The 27,322-nt window shown below is 33.6% G+C and overlaps 1 protein-coding gene across 2 annotated transcripts; it reads left to right on the top strand.

Moving 5' to 3' along the window:
• On the top strand, window positions 1-26,858 carry Mfe2 (peroxisomal Multifunctional enzyme type 2). 2 transcript variants are annotated; one of them, XR_015070204.1, is made up of 15 exons: window positions 1-171; window positions 543-736; window positions 2,311-2,456; window positions 5,735-5,886; window positions 6,744-6,915; window positions 9,302-9,408; window positions 10,012-10,141; window positions 11,598-11,685; window positions 13,770-13,936; window positions 15,207-15,333; window positions 16,258-16,444; window positions 16,937-17,217; window positions 23,224-23,418; window positions 25,011-26,114; window positions 26,786-26,858. XR_015070204.1 is itself a non-coding variant. In XM_085943561.1 (14 exons), the coding sequence occupies exons 2-14, from the start codon at window positions 544-546 to the stop codon at window positions 25,223-25,225; spliced, it is 2,160 nt and encodes a 719-aa protein (XP_085799687.1). In that variant the 5' UTR covers window positions 29-171; window position 543; the 3' UTR covers window positions 25,226-26,402. The 2 variants fall into 2 exon arrangements, 1 of the variants encoding a protein (XP_085799687.1); XM_085943561.1 differs by lacking the exon at window positions 26,786-26,858 and having other exon boundaries at window positions 29-171; window positions 25,011-26,402.
• The last annotated feature ends 464 nt before the right edge of the window (window positions 26,859-27,322 follow it).

The following is a 27,322-nucleotide window of genomic DNA, read 5'->3' as shown; positions in this document are numbered from 1 at the left end:
ACTTTCTTATTTTGACTTTTGACAACTTGTCAGATCAGATTATTTGTCTTGTCATTTTTTATTCGATGTCAGTTTTTCACGAGCTTTATTTTGTTTTCTCAATTTCTTAGCAATTAGTGATAATCGTCGCTGTTAGTCCGTTGACTTATTTGTGATCTATATTACTGGCAGGTATGTTTAAATAATGATATTACGATCCAGGGCGAAACAATCTACTTTAATGTTATATTGTGTTCTTATTATTTGTTTCGAACCGGTTTTAAAAAATAAGCAGTGAATTCCTAAATCCAAAACTTTTATAATTATGTCTGAACTATTAATTTTTAAGAGCTGACGGTGCCAAACTTCGTAATTACCACATAATATTATTGAACATACCTATTGTCATTTATTATATTAATTTTTATTTTGAAGCAATGCTGCCATACATACAACGAAACCCTTCGTCGTCCTCAGTCGTGAAATCAGAAGTAGCTTCACTCTCTGCTCTATTATCTAAATATGTCTCTATTATCTATATAACTATACAATATTTTTTTTAGGATGTCAAAACTAAGCTTCGCCGGTCGCGTTGCTGTGGTGACAGGAGCAGGAGCCGGTTTAGGAAGGGCCTACGCTCTACTATTCGGTGCCTATGGAGCACAAGTTGTTGTCAATGACTTAGGAGGAGGCCGACACGGAGATGGAAAGTCCTCCAGCGCAGCTGATGCTGTTGTTAAAGAGATTACCGATAAAGGTTTGTTAGATTTTATACCATAATGAAGTCCTGTGACTAATTCTTTACAATCGCTGAGATTCAGGTGTCATTTAGTCAGTTTTAGTGTTAATCCGGCTCGCATATCTAAACTTGTCACGTCTGCGGCACAGCCACAAATCAAACCTTTGAGGAATGTCGCATGCATGTTGCATATTCAACCGCGGACATAGGCGCTTAGCGACAGTGACATGCGTAACCTTTTGAAACATCAAAGTCGTCAAATGCCATTGCACAAAAATGCCATCAGATGCCAAAACAGCGAGTATTATGTTTTGGTAAGTTCATCCATCAATAATTAGGCACATACACGGATATTTCTCTACCAAGTAAATGTTGTTGCACTCATCTGCTATTTTGGACATGAATATGTAGGAGATACGACAACCGGCGAGCTTGACATTTCAATAGAAATGGCCCACTCGTAGCGTGTGCGCATGTGTAATGGAGAAATTAGCAACATGCGATGCGAATTGCGTGAAATTTGTTGCTAGCGACACCAGCTGTTTTTTTCAAACTATGTAAAATGTTTCACTTCAGCAGTGTGCAAAGGTTCATAAGATAACGTGTGTTTTGTGAATAACGATTACGTCACATCGCCCTATTCGACATATTGCAGATGAGATGAGCTTAGATGTGCAAGCCGGCTAAAAGTTGAGTTTAACGTTTTTATTCTATTCTATTGGGAAAGCAATTTTGTTGACTTTTCTGCATTCAGATTATGTTGGGGTTGCCAAAAATGTCTGCGTGTCAGACGCCTAAAGTCTTGCTACAAAGAAAATTGCTAACAGTGTGCATTTGGAAGTCTTCCTGCCACTGAGCTGTATCTATGACAGCCAGATATGATTTATTAAAGACAGCAGTGAGAAAATGTCTTTTAACATAAATTATATTTTTAACATGACCCCCCGTGTTTCCTAGAAGGGAAGCTTGGGAACTGTGTAGGATCAAGAAGCCGTATGTTAAACACATGGCCCATTTTTTTCCATTACGTAAGACATGCATGGGATTTCTCCAGACAAAAATTATTTCAACATCAGTCTGTATACCTCACGACAAGTTTGATTGTATACAGGTGCCGCACCACTCCAGGTTGACAAAATATTTGGGACTGTCCCAAGAACAACAGCAGATTGTGTTCAAATGGAAATCTTGCCTAGACCAAACCATAATAGTGGTAGTAAGCTGTGCATGGAGTTCCGACAAAAATAATGCACACTTTATCAGTCATATGTATTTGTTTTCGTTGAACTAAGAATACAAACTGCAGATGGTTTTTAAAATTCAATTAAACCCTGCCTAATCAAACAATAATAGATAAAACATATCTAAAATGATGAGCATATTATTAGTTGTTTGGTTAAGCAGGGTTCAATCGGATTTTAAAAACCGTCTGCAATTTGTATTCTTAGTTCAATGAAAACAAGTAAGTATGACTGACAAAGTTTAGTTTGCACTAGTAAAGCCGGATCTCCACAGCCTACCTCCACCCTACGCTACTGCTATACAAAGAATATTATCTATAAATTATTATAAAAATCAATTTTGTATCTCAGGTGGAGTGGCGATTGCCGATTACAATTCAGTCGTCGAAGGTGAAAAGATAATCCACACAGCGATGGAGAAATTCGGCCGGGTCGACATTCTGGTTAACAATGCCGGAATTCTCCGTGACAAAAGTTTTCCACGCATTTCCGATCAGGTATTTTGAATTACATAAATATATTACACCATTGTGTTTTCTTATTCTGTCAACGTGAGAGCCATGAATTAAATTCTATTATGGCTTGACCTATCACCTATTGTGGTGAATAAGTAGTATAAAAATATATTTTATTTTCGGATGTGTTTTAAACTTTGCCCTATGCAATAAATAAAACTTATTGAACACAAGTCATGTAATTTGTTACTGCCTGTAAGTTAGGTACTAATTTTATTATACAGTTTTTACGTCATGTTTATGTAATTTTACCGCATATTACAATCACGCCACGGGCCTTGTGATTCCATACAATTCTATACTCAATAGCAAATAGTCCTTGAATAATATTATTGTAAGAATGTATGTTTTTATTGATCTAATTTAAAAGTAAATCAAAATATTAAATATGTATCTATATAAATATTATTTTGAAACACTTGGTATAAAAGACTATTTTTACTTTTATTTCATCAATATTTCAATGTAATCTTTTGAGATCTTGTTTTTGATAGGTTATAATATTATAATAACCTCTGAATATTGGATAAATTAACAAATATTTTTAATTATTAATTTAATTTAATAAAATGCAAATTTTTATAGTACTTTTTTCACTTCTATTAATTATTATATCTGGGCCGGTTTCATCCGCGTCAGAGGGATATTTTCAAATTCGATAGTTAAAGAAAAACTACTATAAAAAATTTACATTTTATTAAATTAAATTAATAATACAATGCATTTCTACCATGAATTGACAGTTAACACAATAAAAGAAATATATTTATAAAAATATATGCGTCTATTGAAAGAATCATAATATTTTTAAATATTAAAAAGGGGAATTTTTATACACCTAATTGCAGTGGATATAATATGTACCTGTCAGTGGTGAAGGGTGGACGTAAGCTGTTAAGATCTGACATAAATAGTCCACACTACACTTTGTCAGCCAAACGAATTTATTTTCATTGAAATAAGACTACTATGTCATTTAATTCCCCTTTTTCAATCGAGGCTAAGTCTAGGAATCGCCTGAATCCATAGACGGATAGCAATCAACAAGAAAGTTCCATGTTTTGACATAATAATTAAATTTTATCTTTAGAATTGAATTTTAAAATATATTCTAATTGCTCGATTCATATTTTCATTTTATGCAACGAGTTATAAGGTGATTTGTTTAGCTGAATTTGTTCACATTCAGTACTGTATGTAGTTAAAATAAAATAAAACAACTGTTTTTTTTTCATGTAATTCATAAAATACAACGTTTTCTGATAAACAATGTTTACTTTTCATAGAAATGGTTTCTTACAACAATCAATAATGCAAGTCATCCTTGCTTCTCAGTATATATTGTAAACGTCACACATTCAAAACAAGTTTATTTTCAGGAGACAATAAACACTGTCTAATTTTAGTTTTAAATATAAGTTCAAATTTTTTAAATGAAAAAACCATATAGGTAGGTATATCAATTGACAATTCCTGGTTTTATGAGGTTAATGTTCTATTGTATGATTGCGGATGACAAGGTCTTTGTTTATTGATTTTTAAAATGATATGTTATGACTGCAGGAATCTTACATTCGATAATACAGTAGAACCTCGGTATACCTGACAAAGGCGGGTGGGACGGTGTCCGTTAAAGCCATAAGTCTGTTATATAAAAACACAAACAAAATCCTGTTTATTCGTCTTCAGATGATATATCCAGACACACCCGTTGTGGAGTGACTTTAATGTTCGATGTCGACGGGCTTGCTTTCGATAATCCTGCTTTGTAAGCTGTTTTTTTTATAATCAACTCTCTAAAATTACGAAAATGCTTGTAAATATAATTAGATTTCCTTATCTGACGAATAGTCAATAAATGTTATGAGATTATCATGCGCAGAAGATTGTTTACAAGAAGATTGGACGACACTTGGATTTAAACATGTATAACATTATCAGGATGTTTTTATCAAATTTTCAGATTTGACCAGATATTTTGTCCGTTATGTCGAGGTTCTACTGTACTTGAATATTCAAAAAACTTGTAATTCTTGACCAAAATAGGTAGATCGACATATTGTATCTTATTTCACCAAATAGTCACAATATACTCATGGTGTGGAACCACAGAACGGATTAATAATATAGAAATGTGAAATCTAGTCGCCATAGACTTTGATGGGAGTTTTCGTTTATGACTTAATGAGAGGCAAGCCATTAAACGATTAAACCCAAGAACTGCAGAGCCCTTGAATGTAATATTACCAATACTGAATGTGTGTTACATTTACGTGACAAATTTTAATACATACAGTAGAAGCTCGATTATCCGGACCAATTGAGAATGACGACAGTCCGAATAATGATAAATCTGGATAATCAATAAAACATGTATTGTACTTCCAGAATAATCCTTTTTAATTGTACCATTTTATTATAATCAAGTCCAGATAACTGAGGTTCTACAGTATTATGACGCAGGTGTAAATATTTCACATTTTAAAGTTTATCTTGTATTTCTCCACAGTCAAGAATCGTATCTTCTTACAACCACACTCAGAAGATAACGCTTCCCATGATTTTTGTGTTTCCTGCATTGATATACTACTGGATGAATCATATGCTTCTTAAAATGACGCCCGATTTTCAGCGACTCGGCCAGTGTTAAAACTTACTGTTTTAATATCAGCGGACTTAACTCGATATAAGCTCACTTAATATTTGTCTCGAAAACGACCTGGCAATAATTATGAGTAAGCCCGATCTAGCTTGCATCTTCCTCTAACTAATAGTTAGCGCATGACGACTTGCTCTGTCCGCTCAGACATGAATTTTTGGTAGCTTGCAAGCTATGGGTTGCAGACACCCTTAGGGTCACTATTCCAAGAACGCAAATTTAGTTTTACAGCCAGGGCAATACGGGTGAAATTCGGGAATCCATGTCAACGGTCTTAACGCATTATACGTACAAGGAAATACTATAAGACGATATTCGTAATATCTTCTTTTTTCTTTTGTGGTACATTTTTAAAATGACACTTGTATGGGAACTCCTCATCTAGTAGTATATCAATGGTTCCCTGTGTGAAACAAACTTTGTTAATGCTACAATTTTCACATTGACTAACGATTAAAACAGAAAAATTGTGCCAATATCCATAACTCATGGTGGATGACATTAAAGGGTTTAAAATGACATTTTCTAGACTTCATAAAGACGCATTTTCCAGTGGAGGGGGTTTCTATTTGCCAATCTGTTTATAATGTTTATATTTCAGGACTGGGACCTCATCCATGCGGTACACGTGAAAGGTAGCTTCAAAACAACCCAGGCGGCTTGGCCGATATTCAAAAAACAGAAATACGGCCGTATCATATTGACTGCTAGTAATTCAGGCGTGTATGGAAACTTTGGCCAAGCCAATTATAGGTGTGTATATATTATTCTATTCTAATATTATCTAAACACCTTTGTATTTTTTCTTATCTTTTTGACATTTGGCGTTCATGATTACTTGCAATAATTCTGTTATGCAAGTGGTGTTATTAAATGCCTGTTATATTATAATTACATAAGAATAGTGGACATTATCTTATCATTATTTGAAAAGATATTCTTAATCATTTTTAATACATACTAATCTTCGCAATTTGACAATATTTGGTGGTTTTTATCCATCAGCATTTTGGTTTATTGTTATGCTGTAAACCAAGGTTACTCAACCTTTTTTCAATCGTGACCCAGAATAAAACCACACATACAATGACATCTTATACTATTGATGGTCATCGATTCTTGGTGTTGTATTAAATGGGATGCATCTTATCTGGTTCTATGTCTTCTTATTTCTATTCTATTCTTATCTTCGAGTGATCGACAGGCCACACATACAAATTTCGCGAGTTATCTCGTCCGACTTTAAACTCAAATTACTAGCCACTGTCGATTGATTTGCATAATCCAAAAAATTAAACACACAGTAATATTTGTTTGAATAATTATGAAATACTAAGCCACGAATTATCGATATTACAGCGATTTTACTAAGAGTTTCGCTTTACATTAAACGTGTGTCGTTAAAAATCTGCAGCCTGTGAATGAATGAATGTTGGCATTTATATCATTTGTTTATAATACCAGAGATTCGCATTAAAATACATTTCAATCCATTAAATTTAATCTGGGTACCTAAAAATGTTGCATTTTTAATGAGTGAAAGTTGCCACAGACCCAGAACAGAGTTGCTTTTGAATCAATACTTACTTATTCATAGTATATATTTTTAGCGCTGCAAAGTTGGGCCTGGTTGGATTAGCAAATACTCTCGCAATCGAAGGCGGTAAAAGCAATATTCTATGCAATGTCATTGTTCCTACGGCCGCTTCGAGGTTGACTGAAGACATATTACCGCCAGATCTATTCAACGAACTTAGACCTGAGCTGATTGCACCAGTTGTGGTAAGCATAAAAACAATCTTCTTTCAATCTGTCCTATTCATGATATAATCAAGTTTGTCGGAAATAGATAGCAGAAATATGAAGACTTGGGGGGGCCTTTTTCTAGTATGGCTGCTGACGAGTTCCATGGCTATGCTATGGACATATACGATTCTGTAGTAGTTTTAATACCAGCGTGGTCTTCAACAACTTGATGAATTTAAAATTAACGATCATTGGGTCAATTTTTAAATTGAACAAATCGAGTATTTTATCGTAGGATATTGATTCCGTCGAATGGGGTTATTCCGTCTAGTAACAAAATATTTTGTTTGTATGGCCACTACTTATTTTTACACTCGGGTAGACAAAACATTTGTTTATAACCTTATTCTTAATAATTGTCAGTTAGTCACATTGCACCTTTTAAACATATCAACCGTGTTTAGGAAAAAGGGCGTAACCCACACAGAACAAATTTTACAGGAGAGCCAAAAAACGTTTTATGAATGATTTTGGTTCAACATTAATAAAAAAATAGCCACAGACATTCGGTGCATGATTATTGATGATTTGGTGTAATATCTTTTCGATCTAATAATAATAAAAAAAGTTATTACAGAAAAGTCATTAAAATTGAGGGTAAATGCTTTTTTCCTTCAATTAAAACCTTATTAAAGCTCAATTAAAACCTGAATTTAGATAATAAATCGGCATTTGCGGCTTACCTCCTTTTTACAGAACGTGTATTTAGTTGTATACATTGTTAATATCTAATAAAAGCACTTTTAAAAAAATCGAGGGTTACGCCCTTTTTCCTAAACACAGTCGATATATAACTTTACATTAGTTAATATAAAACTTGACTTTTGTAAATGGTGTGTGCATAATATGAGGCGTCTAATTACAAAAAGCGACAAGTCCACAATTCAATATTGTCGGGAAACAACGTTTTTATGTTTCAAGCTTCAATTATTTGTTTTAACGTGAGATTATTTTTTCCGTTCTATTCTATGTCGAAATTAGAACCTAATGGCAATTTGTTTCAGCCGATAAACTCTTAAATGTAATAAATATAGGCAAAATAAAATTGGACGTAGTGCTATTTGTATCTCACTTTTTAATTTACTCCGCAGAAGGCACATATTTCCATGGCACTGTCATGAGTTTACCAGATGCTACAGCATGGGAGACGCCTTTTTCAATATTGAACGTTCTTTTATTGGTTGACTTAAACACGTGCGAAATCAACCAACCTTTAAATATTATAAAACACGGACTTGGCGCTTTTTGTAATAAATCGAGACTTAACATATTTTTTTTCATATGGTTATGTCGCGTTTTGGAATTTATAGATCAATACATATTGTATAAAATTATACAAAGAATACGTGCGTATTTTTTTCAATTTATCTCCCAGAAATACAAAAAGTACGATATTAATATTTTTAATCTCCATTCCCATTGTATGTTAGCAATTAGAATGCATGGCTATATTTAAATGAATTGAATTTTAAAGACTTCAAATACGCCAGGCGGATTTGTACCGAAGAGCTACATTAGGGTGTTATTCTGCGTGGGTTAAGGGTTTCAAAACTTTTTAATAGTATTATTTTTTTAATATCAATAAATACAATAAATAATTGTCTATTATTTATCAGTGGAACGCCAAAATAGGTATAACAACACGAGTATTATTATTTGTTTTTTAATAAACCAATTTGATAGAAGCATGGTGAAATTAATATTGGTGTCTTATAAAATTGTGTATTAAAATATAAAAATACACATCATAATAATTGTATTGGTATGTATTTTGTCATTAGATGTAAGAGGCTTCATTAAATTAGTTTTTGTATTCAGTTACAAAGATACTTTTTGTTATATTTCTTTCTAAATAACAAAAAATAAAGCATAAAAAACAATGGTTTTATACATTATTTTTCTACCTAATTAATATGCACATTAATTTGTTAGAACATATAATTTTGAGCACAGTCACAGCACACTCCTAAGTTCACTAATCAAAATGTATGCATGTGTCAGCGAAACAAGAATAATTATTCTTCCTGGAAAATTTTGACGATGCAAAAATACACAAAAAAAGGTGAATGTAGATGGGTTACGGTAGTTAACAAGTTTGCAGCATGTTTTATGAGTATTATTCCACTACATTGCTGTTACCTCGTAACAGTGATAATGATTTCACCCCGAGACAGTGTTATTTCACCTACATGTTTGTATCAGTAAAATCAATGTATTAGAAAGTAGATCAATAATATTAACCACATAACAATGGATACATAATACAAAAAAAATCAGAAAATACAAAGTAACGACACAGCATAGAAAAACCAGGCAGAATAAACCCGTATGACGGTATTCAAAGTTCCTTATCTTCTTTTAGGTTTACATGTGTCATGAATCCTTTCAAGACAATGGCGCTATCATCGACTCGGCTGCCGGGTGGGGGGCAAAAGTTCATATGGTCCGAGGCGCAGGAACTCATTTCAGGTACAATAAAACCTACTTCTTCAACTGAATACCGTTATTGACACCAATTGTGCCTGAATTGCGGAATATCTATCACATCTTCTAGAGGTGCCCCCTATTATGTCGGAGAAAGGTAACAGTTACTCAAGTTTACGACCTATAGTTTGGCCAATCTGCTATTGTGACCTGTGTTCCTACGAGGAGTAAATTTTCAGTGTCATATTATGTAGTGGGAGAGATTCCTTCTCCTTACTTCTTCCTACACTATTGACAACCAGTGTCATGGGGGAAGTTCTTCCTGGAACTCTCCCAGCGAGGATAACTTATTTAAAATTTTTAAATTTTATTTATTTTTACATATAGTGAACATTACAAATTATTAATTTAAGACGTTCACAACATGAAGATTGAGATTTAGAAGAAAAGAAATATTAATAAAACAGTATTATATAAAAAAAAAAATAGATCAGCATTAAACAGTAGAAAAGTGTAAATACAAAAAAATATAAATTAGATACAAGGAAGTACACTATGTAAATGGGCATGAGTGTAAGCCATTTTCAATTATTATTACTAAAATGTTAAAATATTATATTATCTAACTCGTTTTTGGTTTCGTTACAGAAAATCGATATCTGACAATGTTACACCTGAGGATGTGCGAGACAACTGGTCGAAAGTGGTGGACATGACTAAACCGCAGAGATTAAATTCCATTCAGGAGGCAACAGGAGAACTTCTGAATTGCTTGGAGGTATAGTTGTCATCTCCATGTATCATTTACATCTCTTAAATAAGTAGATAATTACTGGGCTAATATTGGCATATGTGCCGTCTTAAAAGCTGCTAGTTCGACGAAGTAATTGAATTACATTTACGCTGTAGAAGTCCATTATAATGATTTTGAAACAATTTTTTTTTAGTTCTACAATATATTCAAGCCATTTATGTTGATAGCTATTTTGGCCTGTAAACATATCCACGGAACGGCAGTGGCAAGGGGTGAATGTAGACTGTTAAGATTTGTCATAAATAGTGCATACTAAACTTTGTCAGTCAAACGTAATGACTATTAATTATCGACTATGACTTAGATTAGGCAGGGTTTAATTGAATTTTAAAAACTAATAAACACTATCTACACATTGTAGTGTTGGTTCAATGAAAACAAATACGTTTGACTGACAAAGTTTAGTGTGCATTATTTATGCCGAATCTTAACAGCCTTCCTCCACCCCTCACCACAGCGGAACGGACTACAATAACTAATCTTAGAGATTCAGATAGCATGCGTTTATGCTCAGATAGAGATGATAGAGCAAGACGGTGTATATATTAATATCTGCTTTCATTCTCATTCACAACAGTGGCGTAGGCTGCATCAATTTATTTATACGGATTAAAATAACATTGTTAAGTGATTGAGTTTATTAGAAATTTGTGGCAATGGAAAGTGAAGAACCAAAAGAATTGAAAGTAGCTGAAGGAGGCCTTTTTCACGAACCGGATCAACCCTAGTTGATGACAATTATGATGACAAAATTTAAATAAACCCCACGTAACATTACGATTTTATTTTGTCCTGGCACTGTAAAAAAATTAAGTGGTGTTGGTATTTAAAAATACAGTAAACTCCCGATTATCCGTGTGCGGATTATCCAGTTTGCGGATTATCCGTGCACGATACGGTGGATACAACAATATAATAGCTCTTAGGAAAATTCAAACTGATATTAGAAAAGCATTAATGGATTCCTGCAAAAAAACCAAAATCACAGATTTTCTTAATAAATAATGAGTATTAAACATGTTAGATTGATTGTCTGCTTTAGAAATGTATAATCTGTAGTATGTATTTTAAAAAGAAAAAAAAATTGTTTGGATTATCCGTGCCGCCTCTCCCCACCATTAGCCCGGATAATCGGTAGTCTACTGTACTAATGTTTTTGAATTGCCATATTGATTGATGATTGACTGTCCATCAAACAAAGGGAGGGAAGATATATTTATATCATATTTTGACTCTGCATAATGTTTGTGAAAGGGGAAAAGCAGTATTCTGCATTGAAATGTTCAAAGTATAGAAATCTATTATGGCGACCATGCTACAAGTTTGCATTTCGAAATTATTTGTTGTACCTCAGGGCGCCGCGATACTCACTATGGAAACCTCTGAACTAAGCTATTACTCAATAATTATATTTTTGCAGAGCTTGAAAGCAGGATCAGATGCCTCGGGTACCTCCTCCGAAGATTTTTCATTCAATTCCAAAGACAGCATTATTTATGCACTAGGAAGTAAGTTATTATGTACAACATTTTCCATTGATAATCTATTGCAAATTTATAATTATACTCTTCCGTCGATTTATGAGATTTTTTTACGCGGTTTGGTTTTGTGCGGTAAATTAACCTAACTAACATAAACACGCGTGGCTTCAAGCAAATATAGTAACATTATTTCATTTATTTATAAGATAAAATGAAGCAATATTATATTTGCTTAAATTCTGTGTTAAATATACTTGACGGCTATCACTAGCATTAATCAATTCTGCCATTATTTAGTAGCATCGCTAGTCACTAAACGGTCGATTTCGGCTGCCTATTATTAAATGGCAGTTAAGTATGACAAACCATCTGACACTATGACTAATCAAATAATTAAAAAAAAATGATACTAGATAGATTTTATCTTTAACCCTTTATAGGGCAAAGCATTTTTTTCTTCATTTCAAACCGATCTCTATCATTTTGCATCAGATATTTAATATCTTAAGACAATTTCAATATAAAAATAAAAAATATCTATCAGAAATTTGGAAAAACTATAATTTATGATGGTTTTTTTATCAACCAGTGCCCATTCAGGTGTTTTTTTTTTGAGTTTTTGATAAATTTTTTTCAAATAAAACAAATAAATAATGGTTTTACATATTATTTATCTAATCTTAAGGAAAGTTAAAATTATTTTTTTATTTTTTTACACCCATTTACGTAATACTTTTCAAAACATAGTATGCAAAGCGGTACGTTACATTGCTTACAAAAATAAGATATGTTTTTTGGCTCTCTAGCCATACTACAATAAGCACATCGACAGCTCTTTTTCTTAGATTTACTCATGAACTGCAACAAATTAAAACATATTATCGTAACAATACCTACCGACCTACAACATTACCATATTACGAAATGACCGAGAAAAGTAGAGTATGATGGGGGAGGCCTTCATTCAGCAGTGGATAGACCCCAGCTGATGATGATGTTACTTCTACAGTCAAATATAATACAATACAAACCCATGAAAGTTGCGATATTGATAGTAATTTCGTACTTTAGCATTCAATTGATGTCACAACTAACAAAAAAACACCATTTCTTTGCGGATATTTTGAAAACTTTTCCGATCCCAAATATTTTGAGTAAAACTAAAATATATCTATGATAGTATACTATATTCACAATAAAACATAACTATACACAGCTGCCTAAGCTGCTTTTTTATTTTTAAAATAATTTTAGAAGTCAGCCGTGCGAATTGCAAATTTGAGGTTATGTACTTCCCGCTTGGCAATAGAATGATGAAACAAGTACTCTATCACAATATATTTGTAAAAAATATAATGTAAATCGATAAATAAATGCATATTAAATACTTATGTACATACCTTTTTTCACAACACATAATATAAATGGGAACAAAATGACTTGCAAAGTCAAGTGTCACTCGCGAATTCGTCGAGTCGCGACCGCAAACGCGCAATGGCTGATACATCGACCAATCGTCTAAATAGTGTTTTGCGAGTGATTGACGTACACTTCATATTAGATGGTTTATTTCATAGCCAGAGAACGTTCTCGACAACGTCTTGACGCACTAAGGGTGATATTTCCATATTTAGTGTATGACTTATAGCTCATAAATGAGGTGGTCGATAAATAAACCGTTTTCGGCCTTTGCCCTATAAAGGGTTAATTGTATACACTTCATCCATAATTCATATTATGTTAAAGCAAACCCGCATAAGTGGTAACAAAGTTTTTTGTCTCTCCTGAACATTTTCATATATCACACCGTGAGTGTAAAACCAAGGCATCTGCAAATTTTTCAATTTCGAGATTAAGTGCAAAACAACTGCAAAAGTTGTGAACTTGATAATGTAAAAGTGAAGTAACTGAAAGAACATGCAATATAATGTAGATATAAAACAAATATTATGGTTTTTTTTTAGAAACTCTATTTCTCCTAACAAAACGAAGACTTCAAACCCTAATATATCCTAAATATGTCTTTTGCAGTTACCTTGGTTTTACACTCACGGTGCGATATGGTCCATTCACGATATTGAACTTTTTTTCAATTGATGATATTATTACAGTCGGTGCATCTGTGACAAATTCTGATGATCTGAAGTTCTTGTACGAGAATCACGAGAGCTTCAGCACATTCCCGACGTTCTTCATTCTGCCTGCCATCACGCAGTCCATGAGCAGCGGCATAGTTGGTGATGCCATGCCAGCTGGGAAGGAAGCCAACTTTACCAATGTGAGTGTTCCTATTATCTAAAATCATCTCACATTCACAGTATTGCAAGCTATATTATAATTGTGTAACTATGTTTATAGACAAGTACAAATAGTGAAATAGTGATATAGAGGGGTGAATGTCGGAAAGATTGTTTTGATTTATATTAAATCCACGGATTCAGGGCAATTGAAGATTACGTATATTTCTTTTCTTTTCACACAAGATACGGAACAGAGACATTTAAGGAGACAACAAAAATACAGGTGAAAGTTTATTTAATAATTGTCAAGATGTCACAGGCGACAAAAAAAGTGTAAGGACCTTAAATTAGAATTTATATTAAAATAAAGGTAGGTATGTGCACTTGGTGCATAATGCTTCAAATACATTATCATCACGTTACGTGCTGTCACCTTCTGTCGCAGTAAGCTGCCGCTATGGGAAAAAAATGTGTAAAGTCGTTTTTCTTAGTATTTAAAATGATATCAGACTGATGTTCCCATCCCGTAGAACATTTTGAACCTTTAAATAAACATTGTCAGTAGGCAAAATCTGCCGCAAATTGCCAGAACATCAGTGATGTCACCTCACGCATATCGTGCTACATCATGAACCGCAGTTATACAGCACTAGTCAGTGTCCGTTTTTTTCTATTTTCTGCAGGTCTACACATTTTCAACTCATGACAAAATCAAAATCGCGTGTTTGTTTGCTTTGTATTTAGTGGTTTTCTCTGTGGATTTTCCATTAAATTATTATCTATGTCTGGTGTTTACGTATATTATCTATGTTCTTCTAGTTGGCTTCAAAATATTATCTATGGATGCAATATTGCAACTGAGAGATAGTGATCATTCAAAATATTCTATGTCTACAAGTCAATGAAACCATAGACTAAATTTGTCGCTGTGACAGCATGTGACATGATCATAATGTAATCACTGTAAAACGTATCTATGTTTTTGAGATGCTCATAAAGACGCTTTCGGGGTTTGAGGATGACTGACTCTTTTCTTTCAGTTTTAAAACCACGGTGTAACTGTACATTTCCTGTTATGCTAAAATTCTAAAAATTATTTCTTGTGGGATGAACCTACTGGTCTAGCATTCTGCGATGGTCCTGTTTCAAAATTACAAATTTAATACGATTGAGAGTTAAATATTTTTCTCCCTAATTCTGTCTTATTGCAGGATTTTTGGATTTAGGTAATTTAACGTTAATTGGTGTCAATGGGTACCACAGTTTTTGTATTACAAATGTTCATTCTGATGTGTTTTTTTTATGTAGATCCTGCACGGAGAACAATTTATAGAATTCCTTTCACCGCCTCCACAAGGGGACTTTACAATTACATCACAGTGTCGAGTTGTCGATGTTTTGGATAAAGGATCAGGCGCAGTGGTCTTAGTTGGAAGTGAGTATAAGGCATTCATGCATGTTTCAATTACTCTACAATATCATCTAGAGATAAATAGATATTGTGTCTAAGTACTTACCCTTACAAATATTTTATTTCCATTACGGTGTTTAATAAATTTATTTATTTCACGAATTACGTCTAACACAAATTAATCTAACATCTCATGTAATATTTACAATGAATGAATTGTAATAGAGGTACAATTTTATCAATCGTACTGTTGTACCATTTGCTCTGGAAAATAATTTCAATGTCGGAGATTACATTGATTTATTATCATCAGCCTCAATCAATACACTGTTCCATTAAAGCCTATCAAAGCTTATTCCTCTCAATCTCGGTTCTGTACATTGAATTATCACAGACTTCCCCAGAATTTTACTATCGTGTCGAATCAGCAGCCTGGCTACCATTGGATGATCGATTTGTACAGCGATTGTCTGTTCTTTGAGCAATCTTTCTGCCTATTTCCATTTAAGATGTTTGGCAAACTATATTACATTGCATTCACTTATTTCTTTCTTAATCTTTTTCTAATTATTTTGTTTTTTGACCCTACCTGATATGCTCAATATACACCTTTCCATACAATGCTGTGGTTTCTGCATCTCTCTTTTTACTGAGGGTCCATATTTCACATACATATTTGATTATGGGGAGTGGGTACACACACGTTTTAGGCATAATTGATTGTTTTCTTCAAAGCAGTGTCTCTTTCTTTACCAACATTATGGTCATAAGTTTATTATTAATCCTACTTTGCTATTTGCATCAATGGCTTCTGACATTGGAGCTATTCTGAATCTTTCAGGAAGACTACCATGTAAATAAATATCCAAAATTGCAATGGTTATTTAAAATAGTGTCTTTGCTGTTTAACAATCTCAATATCTCATTCTGATGATATCTTATTTTTAGACGAGCTTTCTGATGGCAACGGAAACCTTTTCGCAAAGAGTCAAATGAGTGTTTTCGTGGTGGGAGCTGGTGGATTTGGCGGACAGCGCCAGTCGAAGAATGTTATCGAGTGTATTCCGGTTCCTAACAGGAAAGCCGATACAGTCGTTGAACAAAAGTCTTCCCCCGATCAGGCAGCGCTTTACAGGTAAAACTATGCACGGTTTCTTAGCTTGAGTTTCTTGACAGTATGATAACATATTTACCAATAGCGATGTCATTTATTTATTGTCTCCTGTATCGTTTCATAAAGGAAATTTAAAAGGGCTTAAAACAAAATTAAATACATAAATTTATCTTTAGATTTCTTCAGCATAACTAGCTTCCCTAAAATTATGTGCTTGAGTTATATAAAAGGCCAGATGCAAAGTTATATTTATATGCTTCTCATAAATGTATATGCAACACAAAGAGAGAGCTGCGACACTTAATTGTAAAATACAGAAAATCAAGTTGCACCTGTCAAAATTATCGATTATATTCTACACAGGAAAAAAGTTTCGATTGTGAGAAAGCTAAATTGTATTGAGTACCGATTATTTATATAAACTTAACTTAACGACAACATCTGTGCATCTTACGGTGAGATTCCAATCGAAATGTGATTTTAATACATCCCTCCCTTTTTAATCTATCACAGACTTTCTGGAGATATCAATCCCCTGCACATCGACCCGAACATGGCCATGGCGTCAGGCTATAAAAAACCTATCCTCCACGGCATGTGCAGTCTCGGTTTCTCCGCCCGCCACATCTTGATGCGTTACGGAAACAATGATCCCCAGCAACTGAAGGCTCTGAAAGTGAGATTGGTGAAACCAGTGATGCCCGGAGAGACCCTCATCACTTCCATGTGGCTGAACTCCAACAGGATTCACTTCCAGACCACTGTGAAAGAGACTGGAAAGGTTGTTATTGATGGTAAGTCATAATTTATCTTTTTCCCCTATCAATCATTATGTGTGTGTTCAAATCTAGGGTGTGGGTATTCGTCATACTCATAATGCAAATTTTCTGAATAAGGGATAACCGAATGTCTAGCAACCATTTCTAATAAGAAAATATTTTATCTTTGGAAATACTGCGTATTATTTTTTTATGAGATTTGTAATGTCAGTTAGTAATTCTGCAAGACATGCATGCATGGTGCTATGCATCCATTTTCAGTCTACACTGTCAAATTCAAATTTATTTATTTTACGCAATATAATGAACATGACAAATTATAAATTCAAAGCGTTCATGACCTGACATAAAAATAAGTGTTAACACTATTGAAATATGAGTAAATAATAAAATAATAAAATATGTACCTAATAAAATAATAAAATAATGAAGTAATAAACTAATAAAATAATAAAAATACATACTTATAAGAAATTAGAAGCATACCGAGTGAACTAGGTTGATAAACCCTATCTTAAAAACTTATAAAACAGTGTCCACCTAAAAACTCATCCACACGTAAGTTGAATATATCAGTATCCGAAGCGATTTGATTGAACATAGTTATTGTCCTCCCAATTGGCATTACTAATGGCAGGTTAGCTCTGCACCTTGGGAGAACAAACAATGGATGCCCCTGATTTCTAAGATAATTATTATCAGAGACACACAAGTCAATACTACCAAGAATGACAGTTTCCATTTATGCTGCGTATAAGTCGAAAAAAATATCTAACTAAATAAAGATCCTTTCTAAACTTTAAGCTACAGTATGTAGACATACCTAGGAGAAAGTCAGTCGGATAGAGCCACAGAAAATATCCATACAGCCGAAAGTAAAGGAGTCTCAAAAATTTCTTCTGGACTCTTTCCACCATAAGGCCGTACTTCAACTGATGCGGGGCCTAGACAATAGACATACTCTTAAGTCTGCTTCTACTTAAGGTGTTATAGAGAATTTTTAATTCCCTAACATCCGAAAAAACCTGGGACGTACGTAAGTAAGTATATCTTACGTTGTATATGTACCTACAGTTGTTTATCTGATAGCGATCTCCGCATGAGAGATATGAAAATATGTAAGAGAGAGCATGACAGGAAGAAGACCTATTGAATGGAAATTCTATCTTTGAAAAATCGGATGAATCATTTATTTTAATCGGGTTGTGAAAAAAAAACAAAAAATAATAGTTTGACAGATGCTTACAGTGTGGTAATAGCATATCGAGTGATTAATGTGTTATCCATATAGTACAATTATTAGTATAGTACCTGATAGTACAATTATATTCAGATAAGTAACGACTCATAATCACCACACCCAGTACTTTCGAATAGGTCCAATACACACTTGCAATTCTATCGTTTTGTTATTTTATGGTTTCATCATTCTCACTCGTAAGACTTGCACAGATAACTTCTTTCGAAAGCTATCTGCATGTATCACAATACAATAAGAATTTGCACAACCTATTGCTTAACAAACATCCACACTGTGGAAGCCCATAATTATGATCGTATTAGGATCGGACATGGTCAAAAGAATTCTTTCACCGTAGAATTAAATACAGTCACAATCACTGTATCAATTTGTTGTCAAATTTTCAGAAAATATTAGTTTCAGGCTTTAAATGTAGTCTCACCGTGGGTGTCAGGTTTGAATCCCAGGTCTGTACAAATTCAGATGTTTTTCAAGTGACTAACATCCATATTATGTATGTATAATGTAAAATGCATTACTTACACTCACTCGCCTAGTGTGTTGAGGTTGCTACAATTTCTGTCACTTTATTTCCTTTTACTCATATATTGGTGTCTATCCTTCTGATGATAAATGATTATTGCATTTCCAAGTGGATCCGTTTTTATGCAATCTGATATTCTCCAATCCCTTGGCCATTTCTCATTTCTCCATACACGATCGCAGATAGCAATATAGTCAAGCTGTTGTCCCCTAAAAGTTGTAATATCTCTACCAGTATTTGATCCATTCCTCTTCACTGTATATTCTCCACATTTCCACAACCTTCAAGCTCAGTACATTCCCTTCCTTGTCCTCTATCACAAATGTTTTTGATTTGCTGAGTAGGTACTTTAACTAAGTTGTGTCAATTCAATAGTTTAAATTGTTATTTAAAAAATTTGAATATTCCGCATTACCTCCTTAAACCACTTTGGCTCCCCAAAATGCCGCAGCACACACTTTAGTAACCCCTGCCATAAGGCTTGCTTACACGGGCTTAGTGCTAATCATTTAATTTAGTAATCACTACTTGCACTAATACTGTTACATGTAACATGTGTCGGTATTAGTAAGAATAGCAAGTACTACTTAATGATTACTAAATGTAAGCAAGCCCTTAAGCTATACTCATTACATGCATGATTGATTGTACTTAGTTAAAAATATGATATTGTTAACTTTATTTCTTGGCCTGAAGACAGTGTATTTAAAAGCTATGCTATAGGTACATAGTTTAATCCATGTATTTCAATTTTCACAATCTAATCTTTCGATAAAGTTGTGCACATACAAGATAAAATAATTATCATGTGTCACTCTTAATACTCACACAATATGATCGTGAATATTGTATGCAAGAAATATTTAAAAAATAAAATCAAATTTGTATAAAAAATCGGTGTGTGTACTTATGTACGCGTGTTAGAAGTTATACTTATTTGGCGTAACAAAACAAAAATAAAACTTGTGATAAACTAGATTCTTTGACTAGCTCTTAATTATTTTGTTAAATTACACACTCAAGAAAAGGGACCGCTTATTGGAACGCCGTTGGTTTATTTCTATACACTTTAACTTATATTACTAAATTATATAATTAATTATTGTTTTTATTTTTAAAAGTAACAACTGCCCCTATGATGTTTAATAGTTTGTTTACGTAAGGAATTGCAAATGGCCGACAATAATAAATTTGCTGCCTAGCAACGGAACAATTCTAAACTATATACTGTATAATCGTCATGATTGCAGTATCATTCTGTGGCGTAAAGTGTTGTGCGTTCGGCTGATAACCGAACAATCGTTGGTTCGAATCCAATCCAGTGTGTTTTTTGTGTGAAAAAAATAAATTATGTGTTACATGTCACACGCCAAAAATACACTCTGATCTGATTTTCCAAACGCGCCTAAAGAAAGCTACCTTTAAATTTTTAATGTGAAAATTATTTATATCCAATAAATTATGATAAACGCATGTATAAAGTTGTACCTATTTTGTACACTATTGCTAGGGATGTGGTTTTGTATTGATACATAATAATTAATATCAGAAAAGTGTATCAATACTTTGTAATTATTATCATTGTCAATATTATTACTCGAAGGTGCCTACCAAAATGTGTTTTTAAGTCTTTGCAAAGTAAATTTATAAATTTATTCGATGTTACGATACGGTTAAGAGAATAAAATATTTGATATCAGCAAAAGGATCAAAATATAGACATTTCGATATTTTTATCGAAGTATTGAACCACCACTGCTCGTTATTAGGAAGCAGTATTTGATCCCATCTCTAGCTATTGCGGTCTCTTTCGAACTGTCAATTGTTTTTATCACTTTTCGAACCTTGGACCGGGAGTTGATCGTAAAATAATCTGAGGTTTGTTGCATTATTGTTTCATGTTAATTTGCCATTAAAATTCGACCTTTCCACTGCTACTTACCTGTTATATTTAAATATATTTATTAAGGAGCCTATTCCCTAGTAAGTCGGGCGTAAATACGTCAACATAACCTCACAATTTTCAACTGAGATACCAAAATGAAATTTACTCATTAAAGTCAGTGCTTGTGTTGTTTTTTATTCAAAAAATTAGCTGAAGATTCACACCCTGTGTACTTTTTGGTGATTAGAGTAATTTAATACGGTATATTCTTATATTTGTTTGCTTTTACCATATCGAAATGTCAATGTCAAATATATTAACTTTTATTAAGAATATCTTGTGTTTACCTTGGTTACTTAAATGTTAATTTGTGATAGATTTTTAGACAGTCACTGGCAGGGAAAATATTTTCTTTTATCCGGAAATGTCGATCATTAGATTTGTCTTCCAATGAATTATGTATCTATTAAATTTGCTTGTCATTTCCGCATATCAGAATGATGATATTATTTTACGTGTAGTAAAAGTAATCCGGATAACCACACAGTATCTAAAATATGCCTTATAACTAGAATAATCCCATATTTCATGTCTTCTTAAATAATACACCAACTTTTTCCGGTTTTCATTTAAATATTGTAATAATGTCTCATGAATTAGATGACATTATACAAAAAAGAATGGCTAATAAAACTATTAGGCTAAAGAATAAAAAAATATTGACCCATGTTCACATAATATGGGATACTAGGTTTTAAATTAAATGTTGCTTTCATGCATATTTTCTTATCAAATATTGACTCATTACTGAGAATTGCTGACTTCGTAAGCACTTTGTATTTAGGTCACGATTCTACACTAGTTGTTCCTGTACTTGGCTGGATGGATTGTCGACACCAATGAAGATCTTGTCTCATTTTTGATTTGATCGATCCAGAGTGGGGGTATTATTCTTCTTTCTCTTTTACCGTTCGGTGGGAATCATCAATAGTTACCTTAGCTGTCACCACCTCCGAGACATATGGCCAAACACCCGATGATTTTGTTTTAGATAGATTGTTGAGTAGTCTTTTATCTTAGGCTTTTATGGATTTTGACCATTCGTCTATATGTTCTTCCATGTCTTTTACAGCTGTGATATTACGATCCATCTGCATATTTCTCTCGCGTATATTTAAGAAAACACAAAACTTTAAAGCTCATTATTTGTTCGAGTTTTAAACTTTAATTGCGTTTTATTTCTATAAAGTTAATGTAATTTTCGCATAATAGCTTTATCGTATTTTTTTGAAGATGCATCAATTTATTACTCTGAAACACATAGAGTGGTAACATATTCCTTGGGCTGCTTCCGTCTCTTCGCATCTCTTGACATGTCAACCCTGCAGTATGCAGGTTGCTCTCATAATGTTGCTACATTGTGAAGAATGGTCTGCTCCATTGAATAAATCGAAGGAGTGTGCTATATCAAAATCATTAGTAAGACAGTCATCATTTTGTATGAAATCCGTGCATGAATTTGCCAATATACGAGGGTGGTCCGTAAAATAAGGTCTCCAATTTTTTTTCACAAAGAAAAACACGTTTATTTGTAATGAATTATACATTGGTGGACAGCCTGGACTTTCTACTATTTTTCTACATAATCCCTGTTGCGATGGATGCATTTTTGCATGTGCAACCTCTTCTTTCAACTCCTCGTAGGTCCTGAACTTTGTCCCACCGATGTGTCTTCAACGCAGGAAAGAGATGATAATCACTTGGTGTTTGGTCCGGGCTGTAGGGGGGTTATCTCATCCAAATTGGTTGATGAGGTCGGTTGTTGCACGGGCGGTGAGCATTGGGGACCCACTTTGCACACACCTTGTGATAATGCAAATGTTCTGTCCAAATCTTGTCAATAGTAGTCTTACTGACATCGGGGATCAATTTGCACAGCTCCCGAGTCGTCACCTGTCGATCTTCAAGCATTACCCTCTCCACTTTTGCAATCATTGCGTCCGAAACCGATGGCCGTCCGGCACGCTGTTCATCATGGACGTCTGTACGTCCGTTTTTAAACTCTCTGCACCATTTTCGCACGTTTTTGATGTCCATACACTGTTGTCCATACACTTCACATAACTGTCGATAAATTTCTATAGCACACAAAAAACGAATAACAACGTAACCCACACCTGGCGGTAGCGGCAAGGGGGAAGCTCCATCGCAAACGGCTACCAAACCAAGACTAAGCGTCGTAGACAGCTTGGAATGGTGGGGATTTGTAGGCGGGGAACCAAGCTACACACAAGTGTTGCCGGATCTTGTGATGATTAATTTTTATCGCTTATAATATTGAAATGATTGCAGGAGCGTACGTGGATTTACACACAGTCACAAACATGCCGCTGAAGATAAACACGGTGTCCGTGGAGGCTCTTAGCAGCGATGGCGTCTTCAACCGTATTCAGGATGAAGTGAAGAGACAACCGGAGAAGGCCAAGTCCGTCAAAGGAGTGTTCCTGTACAACATCACTTTGAATGGAAAACAAGTCAAGCAATGGAGTAAGTGCATAATTTATTATTAACGCCTTTATATGTTTTGGGTAAAACACTACTCATTCATATATTATATTCGAGTTACTATTTTTACAATTACAGTTCATTCGATTTATCAGGGTAAATGTGCACTATTTATGTCGGATCTTAACAGCCTACATCCACCCTTCACCACTGGCGTATGCACAGATGACAGTTGCAACATTGCATTGACAGGGCGAAAAAATACCGAAAACATTGAATGTCGGTTGTCTTATTAAACACATAATGTGAACATTTATAACTGTTTTATCACGAATATTAATTGTTGAATGCATAAATAACCATATCCTTCCATGAGCATTTAGCTTTGTAGAAATTGCATATTATTAAAAGTCTGTTTTATTTACTGCAAACGTTGCTAAGACATGTGACCTACATTATTCTGTGTCTCTTGTTTGTATAAGTTCTTATGAATGAAAATCAATTTTTTTGGTGATTTATTTTTCAGTTAACTGACATACATAAAATAACATATAAAACTGTAAAAATGACCATGTTTTTTTTTTGTATTTCCCTGCGGATGGAAAACATGTCCAAATGCGCTGACAAGCAAGCAAGTGTAACCAAATTTTACTGTCTCAATCAGAGCGACGCACGGTTTTTTCGAATGTTATTTTGATTAAAGCTCACAAATTTATACAATGTTGACTCTCCTAAGCTGCATTTTATTAGATAGGTGTCATTTGAGTTTCAACAAAATTGTGTAATTTGTTTGCGGGCATATATTATAATATATCGCCTGCTCCAAGCCAAAAGGTCGTATGTAGCATTTTGGTTATTTTTGGTTAAATATGAAGTTAGGTTTACAAAAAAAATATGTACAGACTGGCAAACGGGCGTTCTTCAAAGATGATTGCAAACAGAGTTACGATTTTCTAATTAAGGCGTAAATAAGTGATAACCTTACAGAAAGCCAGTAAGAATTAACGTACCTACTACTAACGTAATGTACCAAAATTAAAATGATTATAATAAACAAATAAAACATAACAGAAATACAAACAAAGACATGAATATAATAATGAATAAAAAAACAATTCAGTGTTTTCTTTATGAAATTTGTATTTTTTGTTGGACAGCCAAAAGGAATTAAGTGATTAAAAAAATCTGATTGCAAATAAATAAATTAACACTACATACTCCAAAAAAATATTATTCTACCATAAATGCAAGAAAAATAACACCAATACTAAGAAAGTAGTTGTAAAGAAACGAAGTTGTTCTCATTAACATGAAAGTTTTTCACTCTTTTTGCTCTCCTGAACAGTAGTAGCGATTTGTCATTGGCTTGGAACAGTCAATATATTGGTTTGGACTCTGGACTATGCTTTACACTTGTTATTTACTTAACAATGTTATTTAAATGTAATTAGTGGATTATTAGGGTCGGCCTCCCCTCACCTTGCAGCAGTGCTACAAAAGCGATTTACGCACTGCAGGTCTCGCGTGGCGGTTGGCACGACCGTGTACTTGCCCTATGCCTCAATGCTGAGGCGTAACAGGTTGAAGTAATCAGTGGAAAAAAACGATTAAGCATATTTTTATTTTATTTACAGCATTGGACTTAAAATCGGGAGTGGTGTACGAAGGTGCTCCCAAGGATGTGAAGGCTGATACGACGTTGACAGTTTCCGATGCCGACATGGTGGACATCGCTCTGGGAAAGCTGAGCCCCCAGGTTGCATTCATGAAGGGAAAGCTCAAGATCATCGGAAATATTATGCTCACACAAAAACTCGTTCCATTGTTGAAGGCTGAATCAAAGCTGTAATTATTTTTTGTTAATAATTACAATATAAAAAGATTGGCTAAATGATAAACCGCGAAGATTACACCCATCGTTACAAAGTCATGTTTTTTTTTCATAGTTTGTCGATCATCGCCGTACAGTTAAGAATACAGTTTTGTTGCCATAACATCTTGCCATTCTGACAATGATTATTTGTATAGATGAATAAAAATGACATACTTAACATGTCTGTGATATCATAATAATATATTATCTTCATCCAAGCAATCGTTGAGGTGGATGGCAAACAGATCCTTAAGTAAAGTCTAGTGACTTCGTCTAAGTACAATATGCACAGGTCTCACAAATAATATGAATAGAATATGCTAATTCGAGTGCTTAAAGTCAGACAACGTTATCTACAAAAAAGTGTTTTTTTTTCTTCTTGAAATAACGTTATTTTATATTTACGGCTACATGATAGTCAAACAACGTTATGTCAATCTTTTCTAATTTCTTATTAAATCGTCAGTAAAGTTTAACACTTACTACATAAGTTACCCTTGTTTTCATATTTTTTAAAAACTATCCCTATAAATTTTAACATCATCATACGCAAGATAAATGTACAATACACAATAAATTATAAAATATTAACATTAGGTTTTATTCCCTTGTTGAGTTACAAGAATCTAAAATAACGATTTTTGGCTCTCCTGTAAAGTTGCACTTTTGTAGATAGTGTTGTTTGACACTAAGCCCTCGAATTATCCGTTATATATTCGTCGAAGTTCTTATTCAGTTGTGATTTGAAATCCTTTTTTTCACGACTTTTTGTTTGTAAGTAGCTGGACTTAAATTATATGTACATACTTCAGCCAATTCTGACTCAATACTGTAGTGAACGTAATAAGTTAACGATGATAACCACATACAAAACGATATTACAAATCATTAATAAAACTCAAAGATACATACATTGTTATTTCACTGGATTGTAGCTCAAAAAACCGGTTAACATTCCAAATATTTTTGTGTTTTAAAATGGAAATTACTTTATATTTTAAGTATTATTTTTTTCATATAATAATGGAATGATTTATATATTATATTTTGGTTTCTGTAAGCATGGGTTGTATGTATATTAATTTAAGCATATTCGTATGTTAAAGAATTTGGTATTAGGGAAATGAACAAAATTTTTATACTTCAGGTTCACATAAATGAATAATTATTGACAAATTTGCCAGTGTTAAAAATTGAAATGCAATATTATGTAATTAATTTTTTTTTATTCACTCTTTGTTTACCTAATTTGTAGGTAAATGTATTGATTAGTATTTAAAATATTCAGAAAATGCTTGTGTTTATAGGTACCTATCTGTTAAATAGTTTTTATGACAATTAGTTCATTGATGTTATGTATTTCGGTACAAGTCGGTTACGTGGAATACAGCGGCAAACACATTTTGAAAATAGTCGATATACTGGATTATTTGTTAGGTTAACCTAAGCAAACCTAACCTAACCTAAACTAACCCAAATTAGCAAATAATCCAGTATATCGGGTATTTTCAAAATGTGTTTGCCGCTGTATTCCACATAACCGACTTGTACCAATATTTCTTATAGTATGTAATAATGAAGGTGGTTTATAATAAATATTTTGTATGATAATGTGTTTTATTAACTCTGTGATGCAATAAATCTCTCTCAAATATAATATGAAAATATGAAATTGTTGTCTGAAGTTAGTCTAAAATCACTTTTTCAGACAGTCACAGTCCGATTTGGTAATAGGTACTAGCGTTAAAGTTTCAACGATTGTCACCTATTTCGGCGTTCAATTAGACGCTATGTTGAATTTCGATCACCATGCCAGGACCCAGGTCTATAAGGCTGGGACGACCTTCCAGAGAGTCGATCATATGGCTGATAACGGATGGGGTCTATGATTAAGGGGGCTTAAAATTGCCTACGACACCATATTCATGGGTCTACGCTGCTAGCGTTTGGTGTACGCGTATCCACAAAGTGTCAAATTTAGGAATAAAGTGTGCAGCCCAGCGCGTTATTATCTATCACAGAGGCCTTCCGCACAACTTCCACGGACGCGCTCCCTATCCTGGCCGGAATCCT

The sequence above is a fragment of the Rhyacophila brunnea genome, unplaced genomic scaffold (assembly GCF_057557595.1).
Source record: "Rhyacophila brunnea isolate RB1 unplaced genomic scaffold, BYU_Rbru_1.0 scaffold_16, whole genome shotgun sequence".
Classification (NCBI taxonomy): Eukaryota; Metazoa; Arthropoda; class Insecta; order Trichoptera; family Rhyacophilidae; genus Rhyacophila; species Rhyacophila brunnea.
This window is presented reverse-complemented; position numbering and strand designations above follow the sequence as displayed.

Bases quoted from the DNA above. Each gene is read 5' to 3' on its own strand.
- Mfe2 (XM_085943561.1), top strand. From the start codon at position 544: ATGTCAAAACTAAGCTTCGCCGGTCGCGTTGCTGTGGTGACAGGAGCA. The intron at 9,409-10,011 runs GTACAATAAAAC...GTTTCGTTACAG, and splicing joins GGCGCAGGAACTCATTTCAG to AAAATCGATATCTGACAATG. The intron at 13,937-15,206 runs GTGAGTGTTCCT...TTTTTTATGTAG, and splicing joins AGGAAGCCAACTTTACCAAT to ATCCTGCACGGAGAACAATT.